The sequence below is a fragment of the Thermobia domestica genome, chromosome 8, assembly GCF_964235325.1.
Source record: "Thermobia domestica chromosome 8, izTheDome1.hap1.1, whole genome shotgun sequence".
NCBI classification, from domain to species: domain Eukaryota; kingdom Metazoa; phylum Arthropoda; class Insecta; order Zygentoma; family Lepismatidae; genus Thermobia; species Thermobia domestica.
Genome location: NC_137461.1, coordinates 123,261,457 through 123,278,713, shown reverse-complemented (window position 1 = coordinate 123,278,713; position 17,257 = coordinate 123,261,457). Strand labels below are relative to the sequence as shown.

Genomic DNA, 17,257 nt, shown 5'->3' with positions numbered 1-17,257 from the left:
TATCATTAAAAACATCGTCGCTTAGAAATATAATTAACGAGGGTGAAACACAAATTATCAAGATTATTAGTTTCGATCATTATTACAAACGATGATGTGACAAATAATATTTGTTCTTTTCGGGCGCATTGTATAACAAATAAGTTAGATGTTGCAATTGCAATGTATACATAGTAGCACTAAGATGTCCAAAATAAAAAAAGAATTTCACTCAAGGTAGTCATGGAATAATTGATTTTATAGAATGGATCTTATTCTTAACATAATCTTTGATAATTAAACACAAATCAATCTAATATAAATAATTTTTGCCTTTAACTAATTATAAATTGAATTATGATTCTTCACATTAATAAGAAAGAATAAAAATTAAACATAACCTACGTTTGAATAATCAAATAGAAGTAAATAAATTTATTTTACAGAAACAAAAGACACCCTTTTGTTATTAAATAAACACATTTTTCATTATTATTGTTATTTTTCATTCTTATTTATTTGATCAAGAATGTTGGGTGATACTAACTCTTTAACTAGATGCATCCATTTTTCCTTTGTATACGGAGTAGGCTTCCAAACCTTTAACTCATCTATGTTGCGAAGTCCAATTGACATCCCCGTTTTAGCGTTTAACAATTCAAAGACTTTAGGATTTATCTCCTTAAAACATAAATAAGGACCTGAGAAAATGTCACAAAATTTGTAGATTTTCTTTAACAACATATTACTCTGCGGATGTTGTTTAACGAAAACTAAATCGTTGACCTTGATCCGATATTTTCCTTCTTGTAAAGACTCTACTTGCGAATTACGTTTCAAAAACTTGTTGTGTCTTCGGATCTTAACCATGTTCACTAAATTGGATGAGTCTATAATTGTCGAATCTTCTAATTTGACACCAAAATGTTGTTCCACAGGGAAAATTACATCAGAGCCATTATGCACCTTAGCAGGAGACACACCTAAAGTGTCGGATATAGAATGGTTCAAAAGGTACGTAATTTGGTTGACATGCTTAATCCATTCAGCATGTTTATCCTTACAAAAGTGCCGAAACAACATACCGAAATTGCGATGTACATTTTCTACTACGGAGCTACTTGGGTGGTACGGAGTCACAAAATGAATTTTAATGTTGGCCTTATTCATGGCTTGGAGAAACACATCACTTTTGAATTGTGAGCCGTTATCGCATAATATATGCTCGATAGGGCCACAATGTGGAATATATACATTTAGAATTTTATTCACTATAGCAGCGGAGGTTGCTTTGCGCAAGGGGTAGGCTACCACATATCGTGAAAAGATATCCATTGTTGTTAACAAATAAACTTCTCCAGTAGCTGCTCTGGGGAACGGTCCATATAAATCAATCGATAAGAATGAATGTGGTCTCTCCGGTGTTATTGAAAGCATTGGTTTTTGTATAGCCTGATAATTATGCTTAATTTGCATACACTCGATACAGTCATTGATATAATTTTTGACCTGAGCTCGCATTCCTTTCCAATAAAAAGATTTATTAATCAAGGCATATACCTTTACATACCCAAAATGTCCAAAATCGTCGTGGTAGGCCTTTAAGATGCGTGCTGTTAACGTAGGTGGAATACAAATTTTGTTCCTAGATTTGAACTTAAAATCCTTAATGAGTAAAATTCCGTTATTTAATTTAAATCTGGAATTCCAGTGCTTGGGACAACTACATCCATCGCCACATGAAGATAAATGTTCCATGATTTGTTGGTATTCATGATACTTCATTTGATGTTCTCTTAAATCTTCTATTGAAATGGTAGCTATTTCATCTTGTAAGATTTTAAATTCATTAATAGACAAAATACGTTGCTCTTCTCCAGGAAACAGGCGTGATAAAGTATCTACGGGTCCATTATCCACTCCTTTAATGTGTTGCACTTCGAAATCATAAGCTTGCAGATCTAACGACCAGCGAAGTAATCTGTTATTATACCCCTGTACGCTATTAAGATATCGCAATGAATTATGGTCTGTAAGTACTATGAAATGACATCCGCTCAGATAGGGAGCGAATTTTTGTATAGCAAAACGTACAGCCAAAAGTTCAATTTCTGTTGTAGTGTATCCCTTTTCAGCTTTCTTTAAAGTACGGCTAGCACAATGTATAACAGCTGGTTCCAGCATAGTTGGGTTAGGCTGCCAGAGTACTGCAGAGATTCCAAGTTGAGAACCATCACATTGTACGTAAAAAGGAACGTCGTATCTGGGGTGATTCAAATGGATATTTCGTTTTACGCACTCCTTCAATTTATTAAAACTGTGTTCCTGGATCGGACCCCATTGCCATGGTATACCCTTCTTTATGATCATAAATAAAGGCTGGGCTATCTCAGCAAATCGCGGGATGGCTTTGCGAAACCAATTGAAGAGTCCTAATATTTGTCGTGTCTGTTTCACATTTACTGGAGCAGGCAGATCTTCTATGGCTTGAACTTTAGATTGACTGAATTGCAAACCAGAGGCATCAATTTGGTACCCAAGAAATTCTATAGAATTCTGCAAAAACTTGGATTTCTGTAAATTGATAGTAAGGCCTGAACTTTCCAATCTGTCTAAAACTATATCTAAATACTTCAGGAATTCATGTGGATTTTTCCCCATGATTAAGATATCATCAGCATACGTTATCACGTTGCTACGCAAGTCTTGACCTAGAACTTTGTTCAAGCAGGATGCTAATGCTGCACTACCATTGATAAGCCCAAAGACTACACGATTGTATTCGTACAAGTGACCTTCAAAACTAAATGCTGTAAATGGTTTTGAATCTTCGTGTAACTCGACCTGATTATACGCCATTACTAGGTCTAAATTTCCGAATACGGTGTTCCCTTGTAAAGAAGCTAGTATTTCTTCTACTGGAGGATACCTCACTTGTTCCAGATCAATGTGACCGTTAGTTCGCCTCAAATCTAATACCACACGTAGAGAACCATTTTTCTTTGGAACAACATGTAATGGATTAAGGTGGACGCTCCTCGAAGGCCTAATGATCCCATCTCTTAACATATCTGCTATTTGTTGACGTACATTCTCTCTGTATCTATATGGAATTATATAAGGCTTGGTTACTATAGGTTTATCAGTTTTAACTTTAAAAGAATAAACAAAATCCTTACAGCATCCAGGACGTTCTGAAAAGACCTTTCTATGTTTATATAAAATGTTCTTAAAGTCTGCTATTACGGTATTATCAGCAAAATTAAGGCTGCTTTCGAGAGATTTAACATGTCCAGAAAATACTACATCATCCTTTACATCCATCAAATTTTGTGTCTTTTCCAATCGTTGATCATTTAATTTATCACCTTTTTCACTAATAGCGACATTATTCACTATAGGAGACAGATCATTATATTGGCAAGCACTATTATCTAATTTTGGAAGCAGCTTCTGAACAATTTTCTGAGGTATACCCGGTATCGTCAATGTTTGGTTTTTAAAATCAAGCATGACTCGTAATTGGGATAGTAAATCTAAGCCCATAATTAAGTTCTCGTTAAGATCTTTTATAACCAGAATAGGGATTGATATTTCGAAATCTTGAATAGATATTGACACACGGGTAATTCCTGCTACTCTCTTTTTATGTTTACCGGTAAAATCAACTATAATAAGGTTCTCAGCCTTTTGTAGCTTAGGATTCGAATAATTACTCGTAATTACTTTCCACCATGAATACGATAATAGAGAGGCGTTTGCTCCCGTATCGAGTAAAGCTTCGGTACTTAATCCATTGACTTTAATAGGTATTTTAGCAGTACTATATGATTTTAAAAATACAAAATTTTCTTCGATATTAAAACCATCATTGACAGTATCATCTTCAAACCAACAACGATTTACAACAGGTATAAATTGATATTGACACCTGTTAATTGCTATTTCCGAATAGTTATTCACAGAAATGTCATAGGAAAGATCATTTTCATAATTAGCATGAACCGGTAAATTGGAAGATAAATGTTCATAGAAATTATCGCTTAAATTTTTAGATAAATGCTCATGAGAACCTACAGCTGACATGGGTTTAACCCCTACCATATCAGCCGCGATTAGTTTAAATTCATACTCGAGTAGGGTTCCAATAGGGTACACTGTACAGCACAATCATGATTATGTCCTGTATTGTTGTTTTGTACAGAAATTACTTCAATACCTGGATCTTGATGTGAAGTGCCATCTCTCATCCTTCCATTACTTCTATCCACGTAGTTCGCTGCGTTTGTGGAATTTCTCCATACATTTCGTCTATTTTTAAACCTATTTTGACTATATGGTCTAACATAGGAATTATTACGATTAATTAGGTTAGGCGGATTCCCTACATAACCTTGTCTATTTTGTTCATTTTGATTGCTAGAGTATACTCGTCTTAGGTTCGGTTCATTATTATTCACACTTCGGATATTCAAATTCCGAACAGGGACCAAATGATCTGAATTATTCTTATTTTTACCCATTCCTGATTGTGTTAGATTCATAGCATGGTATTAAGTTTCGTAGCATTGTACAAGCATTAATAAATGACTGAAACTCATACACTGTGTGGAAAATAAGATCTGCTGTAATTTAAATGGAAGCAAATTGCGAATCGATGCAATTATTCTTGATTCCGATTGCAAGGGATTAACAACCTTTAATTCATTATAGACATTTACAACAAACTCTACAATAAATTTGTGCAATCGAGGATTGAAATGTTGATTTCTAAGAGTGGCATCTCTGTTTGCCAGCAAAAAGTCATTTTCGTAATTCGCGATCAATGCCGCTTTAAATTCCTCATATGTACTAATGTGATCACGTATTGCCTTAAACCATAAGGAACAAGGTGGGAGTAATACATGGGGTATTAATTTCATGTATTGTGATCGGTCGATAGACATTATATTACATTCGTCTTGGAACTTCTCTAAGAAAGAACTAGCATTTTCATTGCACTTACCACTAAATTTACTCATGGCTTTGATTTCGCTCATCTTGACACTTAACTTTACCTTTCTTTTCTCACTCCTTGTTCTTGTGGTGTGATTGTTCCGGTCCGTAGCGTGCTGTGTCATGATACCATTTATATTTCGTTCATCAGTGATCTTCGGACAATTTTCCTCTAATATAATATCCTCCTCAGATTCCGGCGAAGGCGTATTTATATCCGGTGATTGGGGAAACTCGAAGCGATCACTGCCCAGATTATTGCGATAAATGTTATCTTTAGCCTGTAACATTTTAATTTCTTCCTGCATAGTAGCCAACTGGATCTTTTGATGTTTAACGGAAGATTCTATTAACGTTAAATCCTTTTTTACAGCACAGATTTCATGATTTTGATGATCGTGCTTTTCTTGACATTCATCGGCTAACCTTTTTAACTTCTCTTCAAACTGCGAGGATATGTCGTTCATCACCTGGACGATTGTTTGTTTCGTATCGTCTGATTTCAGTTCTAGCCGTTCTATTCGTTTACTTAATTCTTCATACTGCTGGCTAGCTTCGTTAAATTTCAGTTCTATCTTCTTTTCCATGGTCTGGTTAGCTTCATAAAACTTCTGTTCTATCTTCTGTTCCATGGTCTGGTTAGCTTCATAGAACTTTTGTTCCATGTTTGTGTTAGATTCATTGAGCTTCTGTTCCATGGTTTGTTTTATCTCAGTCGTCATTTGCATAATTTGTCGCTGCACAGCTAACAAAAGTCGATCCTCAGATGACAAAATTGGTGTTGCACTAATTTCACCTGAATTACTGGTATTAGATTCCTGTTGCACTATTTCACTATCCATTTTTCTTTTGATGACCTTACCGCTTCGTAATACGGTTAAGTTCGTATTCATAAATGGTAATATCCAAGTAAATTCAGCCCTACTTTCCTTCTTCGGGAACTGAATTTTCAAAAGTCCCGGGTTTGGTAAACCAAATTTTTATAACGACTCTATAGAAAAGCGTCGTCAACCTGGTTCGTCTTGTAAAATATAAGTTACGAAGCGATAATTACTTTTCTTTATGCAAAAATCAACTCAGATATTCAAAGATTATTAGTCTCACCTTTATTGCTTGATATGTCTTAAATATACTTTTTAAGACCGTAAAATACATAAATTCACTTGACTAGGTCAACACATAACATGTACATAGTCACCACTATCCCATAATAAGCCCTCTTACATATATTAAAAACATTCTTCTTTTCTGTTAATTTAAAATGAACATTCTACTAAGTATATTACATATTTATGAGCACTTTTTGCCCACGGTACAGGTAAATATTATACAAACTAAAGTATTTCGTTATAAAACCCACTGTAGATACTACTTACATACATCAACAGTCAGCCCATCCACCACTGTGCAAAGCCAATATTTGGAAGAATTTCTTTTATAAGGTATTTATTAATTTATGATTGTCCAAATGATCTCAATGATGAAATATAGTTTTTATATCCAAAAGAACAAAACAACGGTTATAAGTTGCGTACCTTACAAAAATGGTTTAATCAAACATGTACATCGGTGCAAGCTCTTAAACATGTTATTCCCAAAGAAATAAAACCTTGGATAGGAATTCCTTACTTTACACAATTATTGACAAAAATTCAACGTATTCTTGCGAAGCATAACATATCTGCTTCCAGTAACCCGCCATCCCTCCCGAGAAGTTTAAAAAAGCACCTCGCCAGATTTAAAAGTTATTTTGTTGGTCCACTAAATAATTCAGGTACTTATCGTGCTCAATGTAAATGTGACTCTTCATATATAGGTCAAACCAAACGCAATGTTAACACCCGAATTAAAGAACACATTAGAAAATAATAATAGTAATGAAAAAACCACAAGAAGCAGATATATCAGGATTATCATTTCACCTAAAACAACATACACATAATACAAAACAAGTTAGGTGACGGATTCAGGTAAAAAAATTAAAAAAAAAAAAAAAAACCAGAAGATTAAAGAATCATTCTTTATCCATAAATATAAACCGGCTTTAAATCTGGATTCTGGTAATATTGATAAAGTCTAGTAACTTACGTTTGATGAGTAGGGCTACCTTGGATCTGGTAACAGTGACATAGCATAGACACCGCGCTTCTTTCACCTAAACTCTTTCTTTCTTTCGTCTACTATGCTCTGATCGTCGTTTTGAAATGAAATCTTTAAGTTTTACGTCCCACAGTTATGCCGGTTAGGCTAAAGGAGACGGTGATTATGAGAAATGAATGAAATGGTGGAATGAAGAAAGTGGGAGGAAACGGGAGAACCCCGAGAAAACCCACGAGCACGTTGTTTGTCCACCACAAAGTCCACACGGCGCGAGCTGGGATCGAATCAGGGTCTCCAAACCCGAAGGTGAACGCTCTACCACTGAGCCACCGCACCCCCAATCGTCGTTTTGAGTACCCATCTCAAACGTTATATTTATTTTGATGGTATATATTCCTTTTTCCTACCACATTTCTCTCGTCCATTTTTATCCTTGTTGCCTTACCACTGAAGACGGAACTAGCTTGTTGTTCCGATACGTCTGGAGAATATTTAGTTTTTCCACGAGAGGATATATTGGTAAGTAACTTTTTTTTTTTTTTTTTTAATCATACCAAAATATTTTCTTTAGCTTTGAATAAAAGGAAGACAGTATATGAATAGTGAACTTTTTACCCAAGCATTTTATTAGTATTTCTATCAGCTGTGCAAGGCATTTAGCTCTTTTTTACTAACAGAAATCAACAAGTTCCAAATACAATACATTATATAATTAACAAGATGTAAATAATTAGGAAAATAGTTGCACGTATCTCTTCGGAGCGTGTGATTCTCAATGGAGTATAGATTTTTTTCATGTTCACCTAGCATCATCAGATAGCTGAGAACTATTTGAGGTAAGTAGTTGCATACTACGAGTCAAGATATTGAAAAATAATGGCGTTGGAATGTGATGCACAACCTAACATACATCATTCAATTGTATAAGTTTTACGTAATTGTTTATTAAAAGGATTATATCAACTATACAAAATGCACTTACAGCCTTACATACACACACACCTGAAGTTGTCTATTGGCTTACGCAAACTCAAGGACAATAATAATATTCTAATTCTTTAATATTTCTTTCTTATGATTAGTCTCATAATTCTTACCTGAACTGTTGCTTTCGGGAACCAAGCTATGGATACAAATAACCTTTCCTTGAAATTAAGATTTCCACCCAATGCTACGATTACGGATGCAACTATTCTTACCTGCAAACAAGAGATATATATGACGAATTGACTAAGACCAAGTAAACTAAGTAAGTAGAGACAAACATGTTATAAGTTTAGAAAATTTTATCTCTATTAAATTTATCACCTTACATCATAATAGTATATAAGAACACAATCAAAATTATGTTATTCATTATTCTTGTTGCCAGAAGTGGCCTTTTTTTACTTTTAAAGAAAGAAAAGAAGAAGAATATAAACATAGTTCTAGAAATATTTAGAAAAGCCAAAAACTGTAAGTTCTTCATTATAACTAAGATTACATAACATGAAATAAGCAACAAATTAATTAATCTTACATGATTCAACGTAAATTGATAATATACATAAATCAGAATTGACAAAATTAATTTTTGATCATCTGGGCATTTTCAAGCAACTGAAAAAAATGAAAGTAATAAACACAAAAACTAAAGAGATTAATTGTTCAGTCTTTTAAAACTATTGTTGGTATATACAGGACTACGGAAGATTAATGTGTGTGGTTAGTGTATGAAAAAGATTAATATGAATCAGTGGCGACTTGTGCCTCAGTTAGACGGATATGCAACTCCTTAATCTAGACACATCCTCTTCTCCTCTCTTATACGCACATACGTATATACATACATTCTTACCAGGAACGCCCACAGTATTTTTTTCAAAGTATCTCAAAAGACCAACGCACAAGTTCAGTCGCGAATATATACACGCTTTGATGCACGCATATGCACGATACTTCATATATAACGATGCACGCCTATGCATACTTTATATATATATATATATAACGATGCACCCTTGCGTTTAATACTTCATAGGTAACAACAATTATTTATACACATTGCATAACTTCAACTACAGTAAATTCTATAGTACTACAGAATTAATATAAATATATTAAGTACTACATTCTATGAGTAAGCAAATCTGTTTTGATATGTATTTTCAAGAATTAAATCTCCCCCTTCAAAATACAGAAGTAGGCAATTGTTTCCCTTGCTCACCTTGTAAGTGGCCAAGCATCTGTCCGTTTGGATTTGTAGAGTTTTAAAATAATTTGATGGTTCTACCGCACTTATCGAAGCACTGTCACCATTTGAAAAACAGAAGTGATATCTTCAGTTCCGCTATTAAAGCAACATAATTACCAATTTTTATTTTAGCCGTAATAGCATCATGGAAAACGTCTAGAATGCAGTGCTATATATCATTTTTAATATCTTTAGATGCCATTCTAAACACAGTAGTCTCCTTAAGATGGTTTCTCAAAACCGAATATAGTTTGTCGCTAAAATGTATGAGACCCCTAAAAATGTCAGAATTCGAATTTCGAAAGGATTGGCGTTTCACCGAGACATCCAAGCGCATGCTCAAAGGCTCCATAAAATTTGACATATTTGACTATTTGAGAAAGCACGTATCTATTTTACGGAATTTGTAGATTGCTTTTCTCAATATTACGCCTAAACACACCGTAAAGTTGCTGTATAATGTTATGTTCTCCTAAAATATTTAACTCTAATACCACATCCATGTGAAGATTTGAATTTTCGTGCTTTGACATTTTTTTCGTTAAAATGATTTAAGTTTCCAAAGACTGTATGTGTCTAAGTTCCACTTCCCTGAGAAGAGAATAAGTGACTAATAAATCATGTCTAAAAACAAAATCACAATTATTATATACATAAATATTTAGTTCTCTTTCCTCTACATTTACTGATTTAAAAGAGTCTATGACCGGCTGATTTAAAAGAATCTATGACCGGGTTTGGGAAAGCAGGAGGACTTGAAAGATGCTCTACAGAATGTTAATGAAACATTGGAGAAGAGATATAACGGGAAAATAAACAGCAATATTAAAATCCCCAAACAAATGAAAAAGATGAATGAAATATAAATCTTCCTTAAAGGGGAAAAAATTGTACACTGTAGCATATTGAAAAAAAAATCGATTCAAACTAGAAAGGGAAACAATGAACATTACTTTTGCTCGTTATGGTGCTGCCATCTATGAACTTACGTTGCTTGAGGTGACCTATCCAACCTTGTATTTCTTTAAGGTAATCGTTTGCAACAATATCAAATTTCGGGCGGTTGTGTAAAAGTATAATGTTTCATATTTGAGTGTCGTGACGACGAATTAGTTAAATAGTTATAATTAATGGGTTTGCATATGGAACCGGATCATATCTTGGTGTATGATTAATATTCACTCTTTTCTAAATTCTAACCTTTTTATTTTTTTGTGTTGATTAGATTTAACATGGTGGTGAGTATTGGCCACTCACACGGGATATGAACCTGACTCCTGTTATATTTAATATTGTTAATATTTGTGATAATTGGTTAAGTAACCTAATTTGCCTAATAGTTTGCTTCAAAACTTGAACTTTAAAACTAGATTAAATTAATTATTCAATGGTGAACTTTCATATTAATGTTCAATCACATTCCGACATTGGAACAGTGATTTAATGGAACACTATAAAGCAGGAATCAGTTCACTATCGTTTGTTATATATACACATGCTATTTGTTAGTTAGTTCGTTGTAATAAATTCCATGTCTGTTGAAATTGATTCTTTCCATTATACAAATGTAATACCCTTTCACCTAAGTCTGATTTCCGTTACCACTCGGAAACGCACTGTACTTGTCGTTTCTCTGACATGATTGCTGTAACACGTGAAAGCATTGGATAGTGTAACATTCCTCGATAAAAGAGATGAAAAAGGATATGACGACTATGATAGCACAAGCGGAAGAGTTATTCTACAGAAAGAAAGAACTATTAACTTCCAAAAAGTATTTATTGCAGTAAGGATATATTCATTAAAAGCTTTATGTCGATGAACGAATCAGAAACACTGACACTTCGAACAACAGATAGAAAGAATGCTTCCGTATTCTTTCCTAATGCTGTGGATATTCCGTATGAAAGGTAAAAAAAAAAAAAAAAAAAAAATCAATATAAACATATTGAAAGACACAAAGAAAGTCTACACGCTTTAGCCACGACAGAAAACGCGAGAAATGGCAACAACTATTACCAAAAGAAAGAACGAAATCTTTCAGTTTTAAGTCCCCCAGTTACTCCCTGCAGACTAAAGGAGACGGATGATTATTAGAAGGAAACGATTATGAAAGAAATTAATAGAATAAAAATGTGGGAGGGTGGAAAGAAAAAAAATTCACGCATGTAATATCCACTAGAAACTCACATGGCCTGAGATGTAATCAGGAACCCCTAACACCAGAAATAAATGCTTTAGCACTGAGCCACCGTGCACCTATAACTATTACTGAGCAGGCAGCACATGTATCCTCTTACATTCCCGCCAATCCTCTGTTAAGCAAAGGAAAACAAGCATCAAATGCTCTAGATATTATTATCATATTGTTTGTGTTCGAATATGACATATTCAATATCATCTGTTCTATAACTTTATATTTCTTACTGTATTTATCTTCTTCTTCCTTCATTACACAATGAATAGCTTCTTTCCACGTTCTTTGATTTAAAAATAAAATATTAAAGATAAGAATATTGTTAACTTTTTAAAGTTATGACTTAGATGTAACATTCACTTACAAAAAGTGCTACAGCAACGCATACAATACCAAATGCCACTGTATGTTCATCCAAGGAAAGAATATCGATTTCATAACCGATCAATGCAAATAATATAGGTTGAAATATCATCCATATTACAGCAAATGCGCTGGCTACAGGATTCTGAAATATACAGAAATCAATAAGAATTAAACTTTTATTAAAAACTAATGTTATGGCACCAAGAAACAAAAACAGATTGGTTATAATACAAAGTTATCAAAAATATCTATGAGAGATCATCTGAAGTAAGAATGATCAAGTCCACTTTCTTTTGCAATTGTGAGTTGAACTTGTCATTGTGTTTAATGCGGTAGTGAAGGAAATGATCATAATCGCAGGTTGCAATTCTCATTAAAACTGTACCGCTAAAATTGAAACTGGAAGAAGAAAGGGTCAGCAGGTCTTCAGATTAACTAATGCTCCAGCTATACTGAATAGGTGATCTGATAAATTAGTAATTTCCCTCCTTCCTCATCCTCCCTCAGATAGTCAACCATGATAATATTCCTCTTCAAAGCTATACAGAATATGCAGTAACTAATAGGAGTACAAGATTATCTATTGTGTTGTTTATTCATGGTTTCGAAAGATTTAAAACACTTATTTACATTGTGCAAAATTCAACTTTAATGAATACTTTTGTGACTGTTTTGCCAAATCACCTAAACTTTTGTACATTTTAATGAACGCTTGAATTTAATACAATTCCAAAAAATTAGCTCCGATGCTAAAGATCTACGTAGATAAAGAGAACAATCTTCTATTTCCTGCTTGATGATAAATATCTCTCTGTTTGTGGTGACAGAGCAGCGAAGAACAGTCCTAGCTGATGTTTTAGTATGTTGTTCATCGATATTTTTAAAAGTGCATCATCCAAAATGGACTCTTCCAGAGGCACTCACAAGTGAAAGTTCGCCATAGTATAAATTATTGTGATGGCAGTTATTATTCTGCCATTTAAATATTTTTGGAATAAATATTGGAATAAGAAGGATTGAATTCTGCACTCAGTAAAACCTCATATAATATTTGCCTTTTTTAACAAACAATATAATGTGGAACCATTATTTTTCCAATCAGCGTTGCCAGAATGTTAGATACAATGTTCAATTTTAGATAAGAGATCCTGAATATTCTTGTCTGACAATATGTATGGAATGCTATGGAAAAATAAAAATTAAAGTTTCTTTCCTTAATATTCTTTAAGGATTTAGCACTTTATATTCTGATGTTTGGTCAATCATCTATTAGAATTAACAGGAAAAAAGTGAAATATACGAAAGCTTAGGTAAGTTATAAATTATGACTTAATATTCTGTATCAGGAAATGGTGAATACTAAATCTTATTGGCTGTATTCAATCGTTTATATATTTATTACTTCTTATCTTTATTATTTTCTTACCCCTTATGACAGCCTAAAGTATCTACAAATTTACTTAGCGACAGAAGCACACATGAATTATTTTTAAGGAAGTAAAATGTCAATCCGTTAGTAACTTCATATATATATATATATATATATATATATATATATATATATATATATATATATATATATATATATAATGAAGATATGCTTACACAGTATGTTTACTCTCATTCTTATTGTCTCAAATGAAGTGGTACTGTATGATTGAGTACAACATTTTGTACCTTTCATATATTTCAGTCATACATATACATATATACAGACTGTGTACTTTTATCGTGAAATGTTGTGAAATCTCCTTAATACGACAACTAAAATTTTTAAATAATATCAGCAGTCTAAAGAGGTGTTCTTTTTAAAGAAGGTTCAGTGATTTACCAAGGATTTTCAAATCAGGGAATAAAACTCAAATAATGGAGCTGCAGTTGAATTATAAGATCTTTCGTAGTTTTCAGTGCTTTCACTTACATAAACATGGCTACTGTACACAGTATATTAACCATACTATATATCTTTTTTTTAAAATTGCAAGTATTAGTATTCAATTTATTAATGTTAGATGTCGAAACTCCATCCCACGAATAATGATTCATAAACAAAGAAGACAAAATGCTCGAAGTTTCCTAGACAATCTTTTAAATTTTTGACAAGTTATCAAAATACACTAACACTTGTTATAACCAAAATAATGCATCAAATGAAGAAAAATCATTCCTTGAGAGAAAGATGATCATTGCAGTTCGTTTTACTCCCAAGGCAGTACAAATCAGTGTTTGAAAATTTCTATAATGCCTTTTCCCCACTGATGTAGGATAAGTTGCTCACCCCAGGGCTCGGGCCGTGTAGAAGTCTGCACGGGCTCGGGCCTACAAAGCATATATCACTTCGGGCTTGAGCCGGGCACGAGCCGTAATTTTTAAATATATAACCTATTTCTTGGGCCTTTTCGGGCCTAACTTTGTAAATATACTGTGCAACGATATTGTGCAACGATTCCAGACGGTTCTTTCTGGTTTTTTTTTTTTTTTAAATTTGTAACTTGAGACGCCCATACTAAAATTTTGAACATCATTATGCAATTGAGAATAAAGCTAACTGCGTAGTGGAGAAAAAAATTAAAAGTAACAGAAATAAACATGCTTAGCTTATTTGTGAGTGAACTGAATTAAAGGAACAAAAGAATTCAGAACAAATTGTCTTATTTTTTCTTCTTCAAGACAATGTTAGTTTATATTTAGTTTTTTATTATTATTTCTTTCTTTTGCTGATATTAGAAGCCTTTTTTTTCACAAATTCTGCACAACAAATATATGGGGTGGCGCACCAAAAGCCGGCCCGGCACGCCACGAGCATATAAAAAATTCATACAAAGTGCAAAGGTTTGGTTTGTGAAATGCACTTATTTTACTTACTTACTTACTTTATTTACTGAAGTGATCTTGTGATTTTGTGATCTTACCTTGTCTTTTACAGTAGATACTGAAAATGAACGCTTTGTGTTTCAATGCGTTTATATGTGCGTACTAAAATGTTATTATACACTTTGCGCAACTCTGTCTCATCAATTGCCAAAATTTCATTACGAATATTGTCCTTCAAGTCTTCTAATGTTTTTGGATTATTTGCGTACACTTTTCCCTTTAGATTATCCCACAGATAAAAGTCACAAGTGGTCAGGTCCGGCGAACGCGGCGACCACAATCCTTTGCTGACAGTCCTTTCTTCTATGAATCCTTCATAAATTCGTGGTAGTGACTCGCGTGAAATGCGATAGGTCGCCCCTTCCTGTTAAAAGAAGGCATAGGAACATTCATGGGGCGTCAACTGCGCATAAAATTCTTCAAATATTATCATATACACATCACTGTTTACTGTTCTTTCAAAAAAATATGGGACTCACAATCTGACTTGCTGACACAGCACACCAGACACCTATTTTCTGATCGTTAAGAGGTTCCTCATGAATCTTATGGGGATTGGTTGTAGACCAGTATCTGCTGTTTTGATGTTTACATGTCCTGTCATATGGAACCAGGCTTCATCACTCACGAAATACAGCATTGGGTCCAACATTCCCCATTTCAAGTAACCACGTGCAGTAATTCACACATTTTTGTTTATCTCCCTCCTTCAGTTCTTGGGCACATGTCACTTTGTACGGCTTCATCCGTAGATCTTTTAAGACACATTCATAAGACTTACGCGAAATGTTCACTTGTTGCGACAATTTCCGTGTCGACTTCTTTGGACTCACTCGTGCTTGAATATCCACGATCACAGCAGGTGTACGAACTAGATTCGTTTTTTGGTTCCACACTGCACCTGTAGTACTGTTCTTTGCCGGGACGGAAACGTCAGGAAACTTCCTTGCAACAATGTTCTGCGTTTCCTTAAATGAACTGGTAGACACCTCCACTATTGCGATTCTTTCTTCTAGAGAATACATGTTGCTGAGATTTACTTCATACGTCTTAACAAAGTCTTCACAGCTTTCGTACTGAAAACCGACACCACAGTACACAAACGTTGTCGTAACAATAGACGATAAAAAAATTGACGTAACAATAGACAATAATGCCCATTCTGCCTGTCTATGGTGGGCCAGTTTTTCGGTAGCATTCTCATTTTCACTTGTAAAAACAGAAATCAAATGTTGCCGACATTGAATCGCAACACACAAAAAGTAGAATTATTAGTAGAAAATATGCGCTGCGAAAGTAAACTGCAAAATTAAACTTTTAATTGTTGTAAATAAAAATACAATTTTGCGTTAATTATTAAGTTTCTGTAATTCGGGCTTATTTCGGGCTCAGTTTATTATCACATGAGCTTGGGTCGGGCTCGGGTCTACAAGTTAAAACATATTTCGGACTCGGGTTGGGCCTCATAATATAACTTCACTGGCCGGGACGGACCAGGGCTAAAAATTTCGGCCCGTGCAGACCTCTACCCCAGGGGCACTTTTTGTATTTTGTTTTACAGAAGTGGGTATATTTGTGTAAGGCTAAGAAAAAATTGCTTCTGACAACTTGATATTTCACCTTCATATTTGCACTTAAACATTTTAAGAGGATGCACCAATAACAAGAATACTACAGCAATTTTTGCCGGGTAGGTCATTTTGTTCCGTGGTACATACCAAATATATAACAAGAGACAGCAATTGTTTTATATAGGGACAAAATTAAATCTATGCTAATCGATTGTTTTAAACGATCAACTTATATGTTACAACGCTAAAGGTACAATCCAGAAAGCATAACCTGCTTCCTTTTTCTTATTAGAATTGAAATTTTTGCTCCATAAAGTAACTTTAATAACAAGGGACACAATATACGCTTAGAAATAAATATATTGCAATTTTAAAAGATCATTTCTTGAAATAACGTGCAATGAATATGAAATATGAATAGAATCATTTTGGTTTCAAAACTCGGTATAATCACAAGATCATTATAATAAACAGTGTTCATTACATCCAAAGTATTGTCCCTTGGTACATCAAGATGCATATTCTTTAGTATGATCGTTACCCAAATCATAATCAAAATCTAACTTTATTAAATTATAATTACCTAAATGTAGAAACAGTAGATGAAAGTCTTAAATATACTACATATTTGTTTATCATCTACGTTTATATACAGCAAGATAGTTTCAAATGTCAAAACCAAAAATTACTTTTATACACGAGAAACATAAATGTCTTTCTCGCCTTGTTTCGTTGCCGTACGCAATATTTCAAGGTATGCAAGTCATTCTTGGGAAAATATCTTCACTGGAAGAAAGAAAGAAGTGCCTAGGAAATTCAGGAGGGCTGCACTGTCCCTGGGGTGAGCAACTTCTCCTACTTCATTTTACCACAAAAGAAATTTGTCAAAAGCCGGATTGATGGTCGTCTTAAGAGCCTTGCATCGGAAGATTTATACTTATA

General features: G+C 33.8%; 1 protein-coding gene across 1 annotated transcript in view; it reads right to left on the bottom strand.

Annotated features, from left to right (window-relative positions):
- Window positions 1-17,257, bottom strand: part of LOC145693192 (sodium/hydrogen exchanger 9B2-like) — a 231,434-nt gene that overhangs the window by 27,559 nt on the left and 186,618 nt on the right. Inside the window, exons 10-11 of the mRNA XM_081768970.1 lie at window positions 11,869-12,012; window positions 8,172-8,273 (exon numbers count right to left, since the gene is read on the bottom strand). Of these exons, the coding sequence (XP_081625096.1) occupies window positions 8,172-8,273; window positions 11,869-12,012 (246 nt within the window). The remainder of the gene's footprint in view (window positions 1-8,171; window positions 8,274-11,868; window positions 12,013-17,257) is intronic.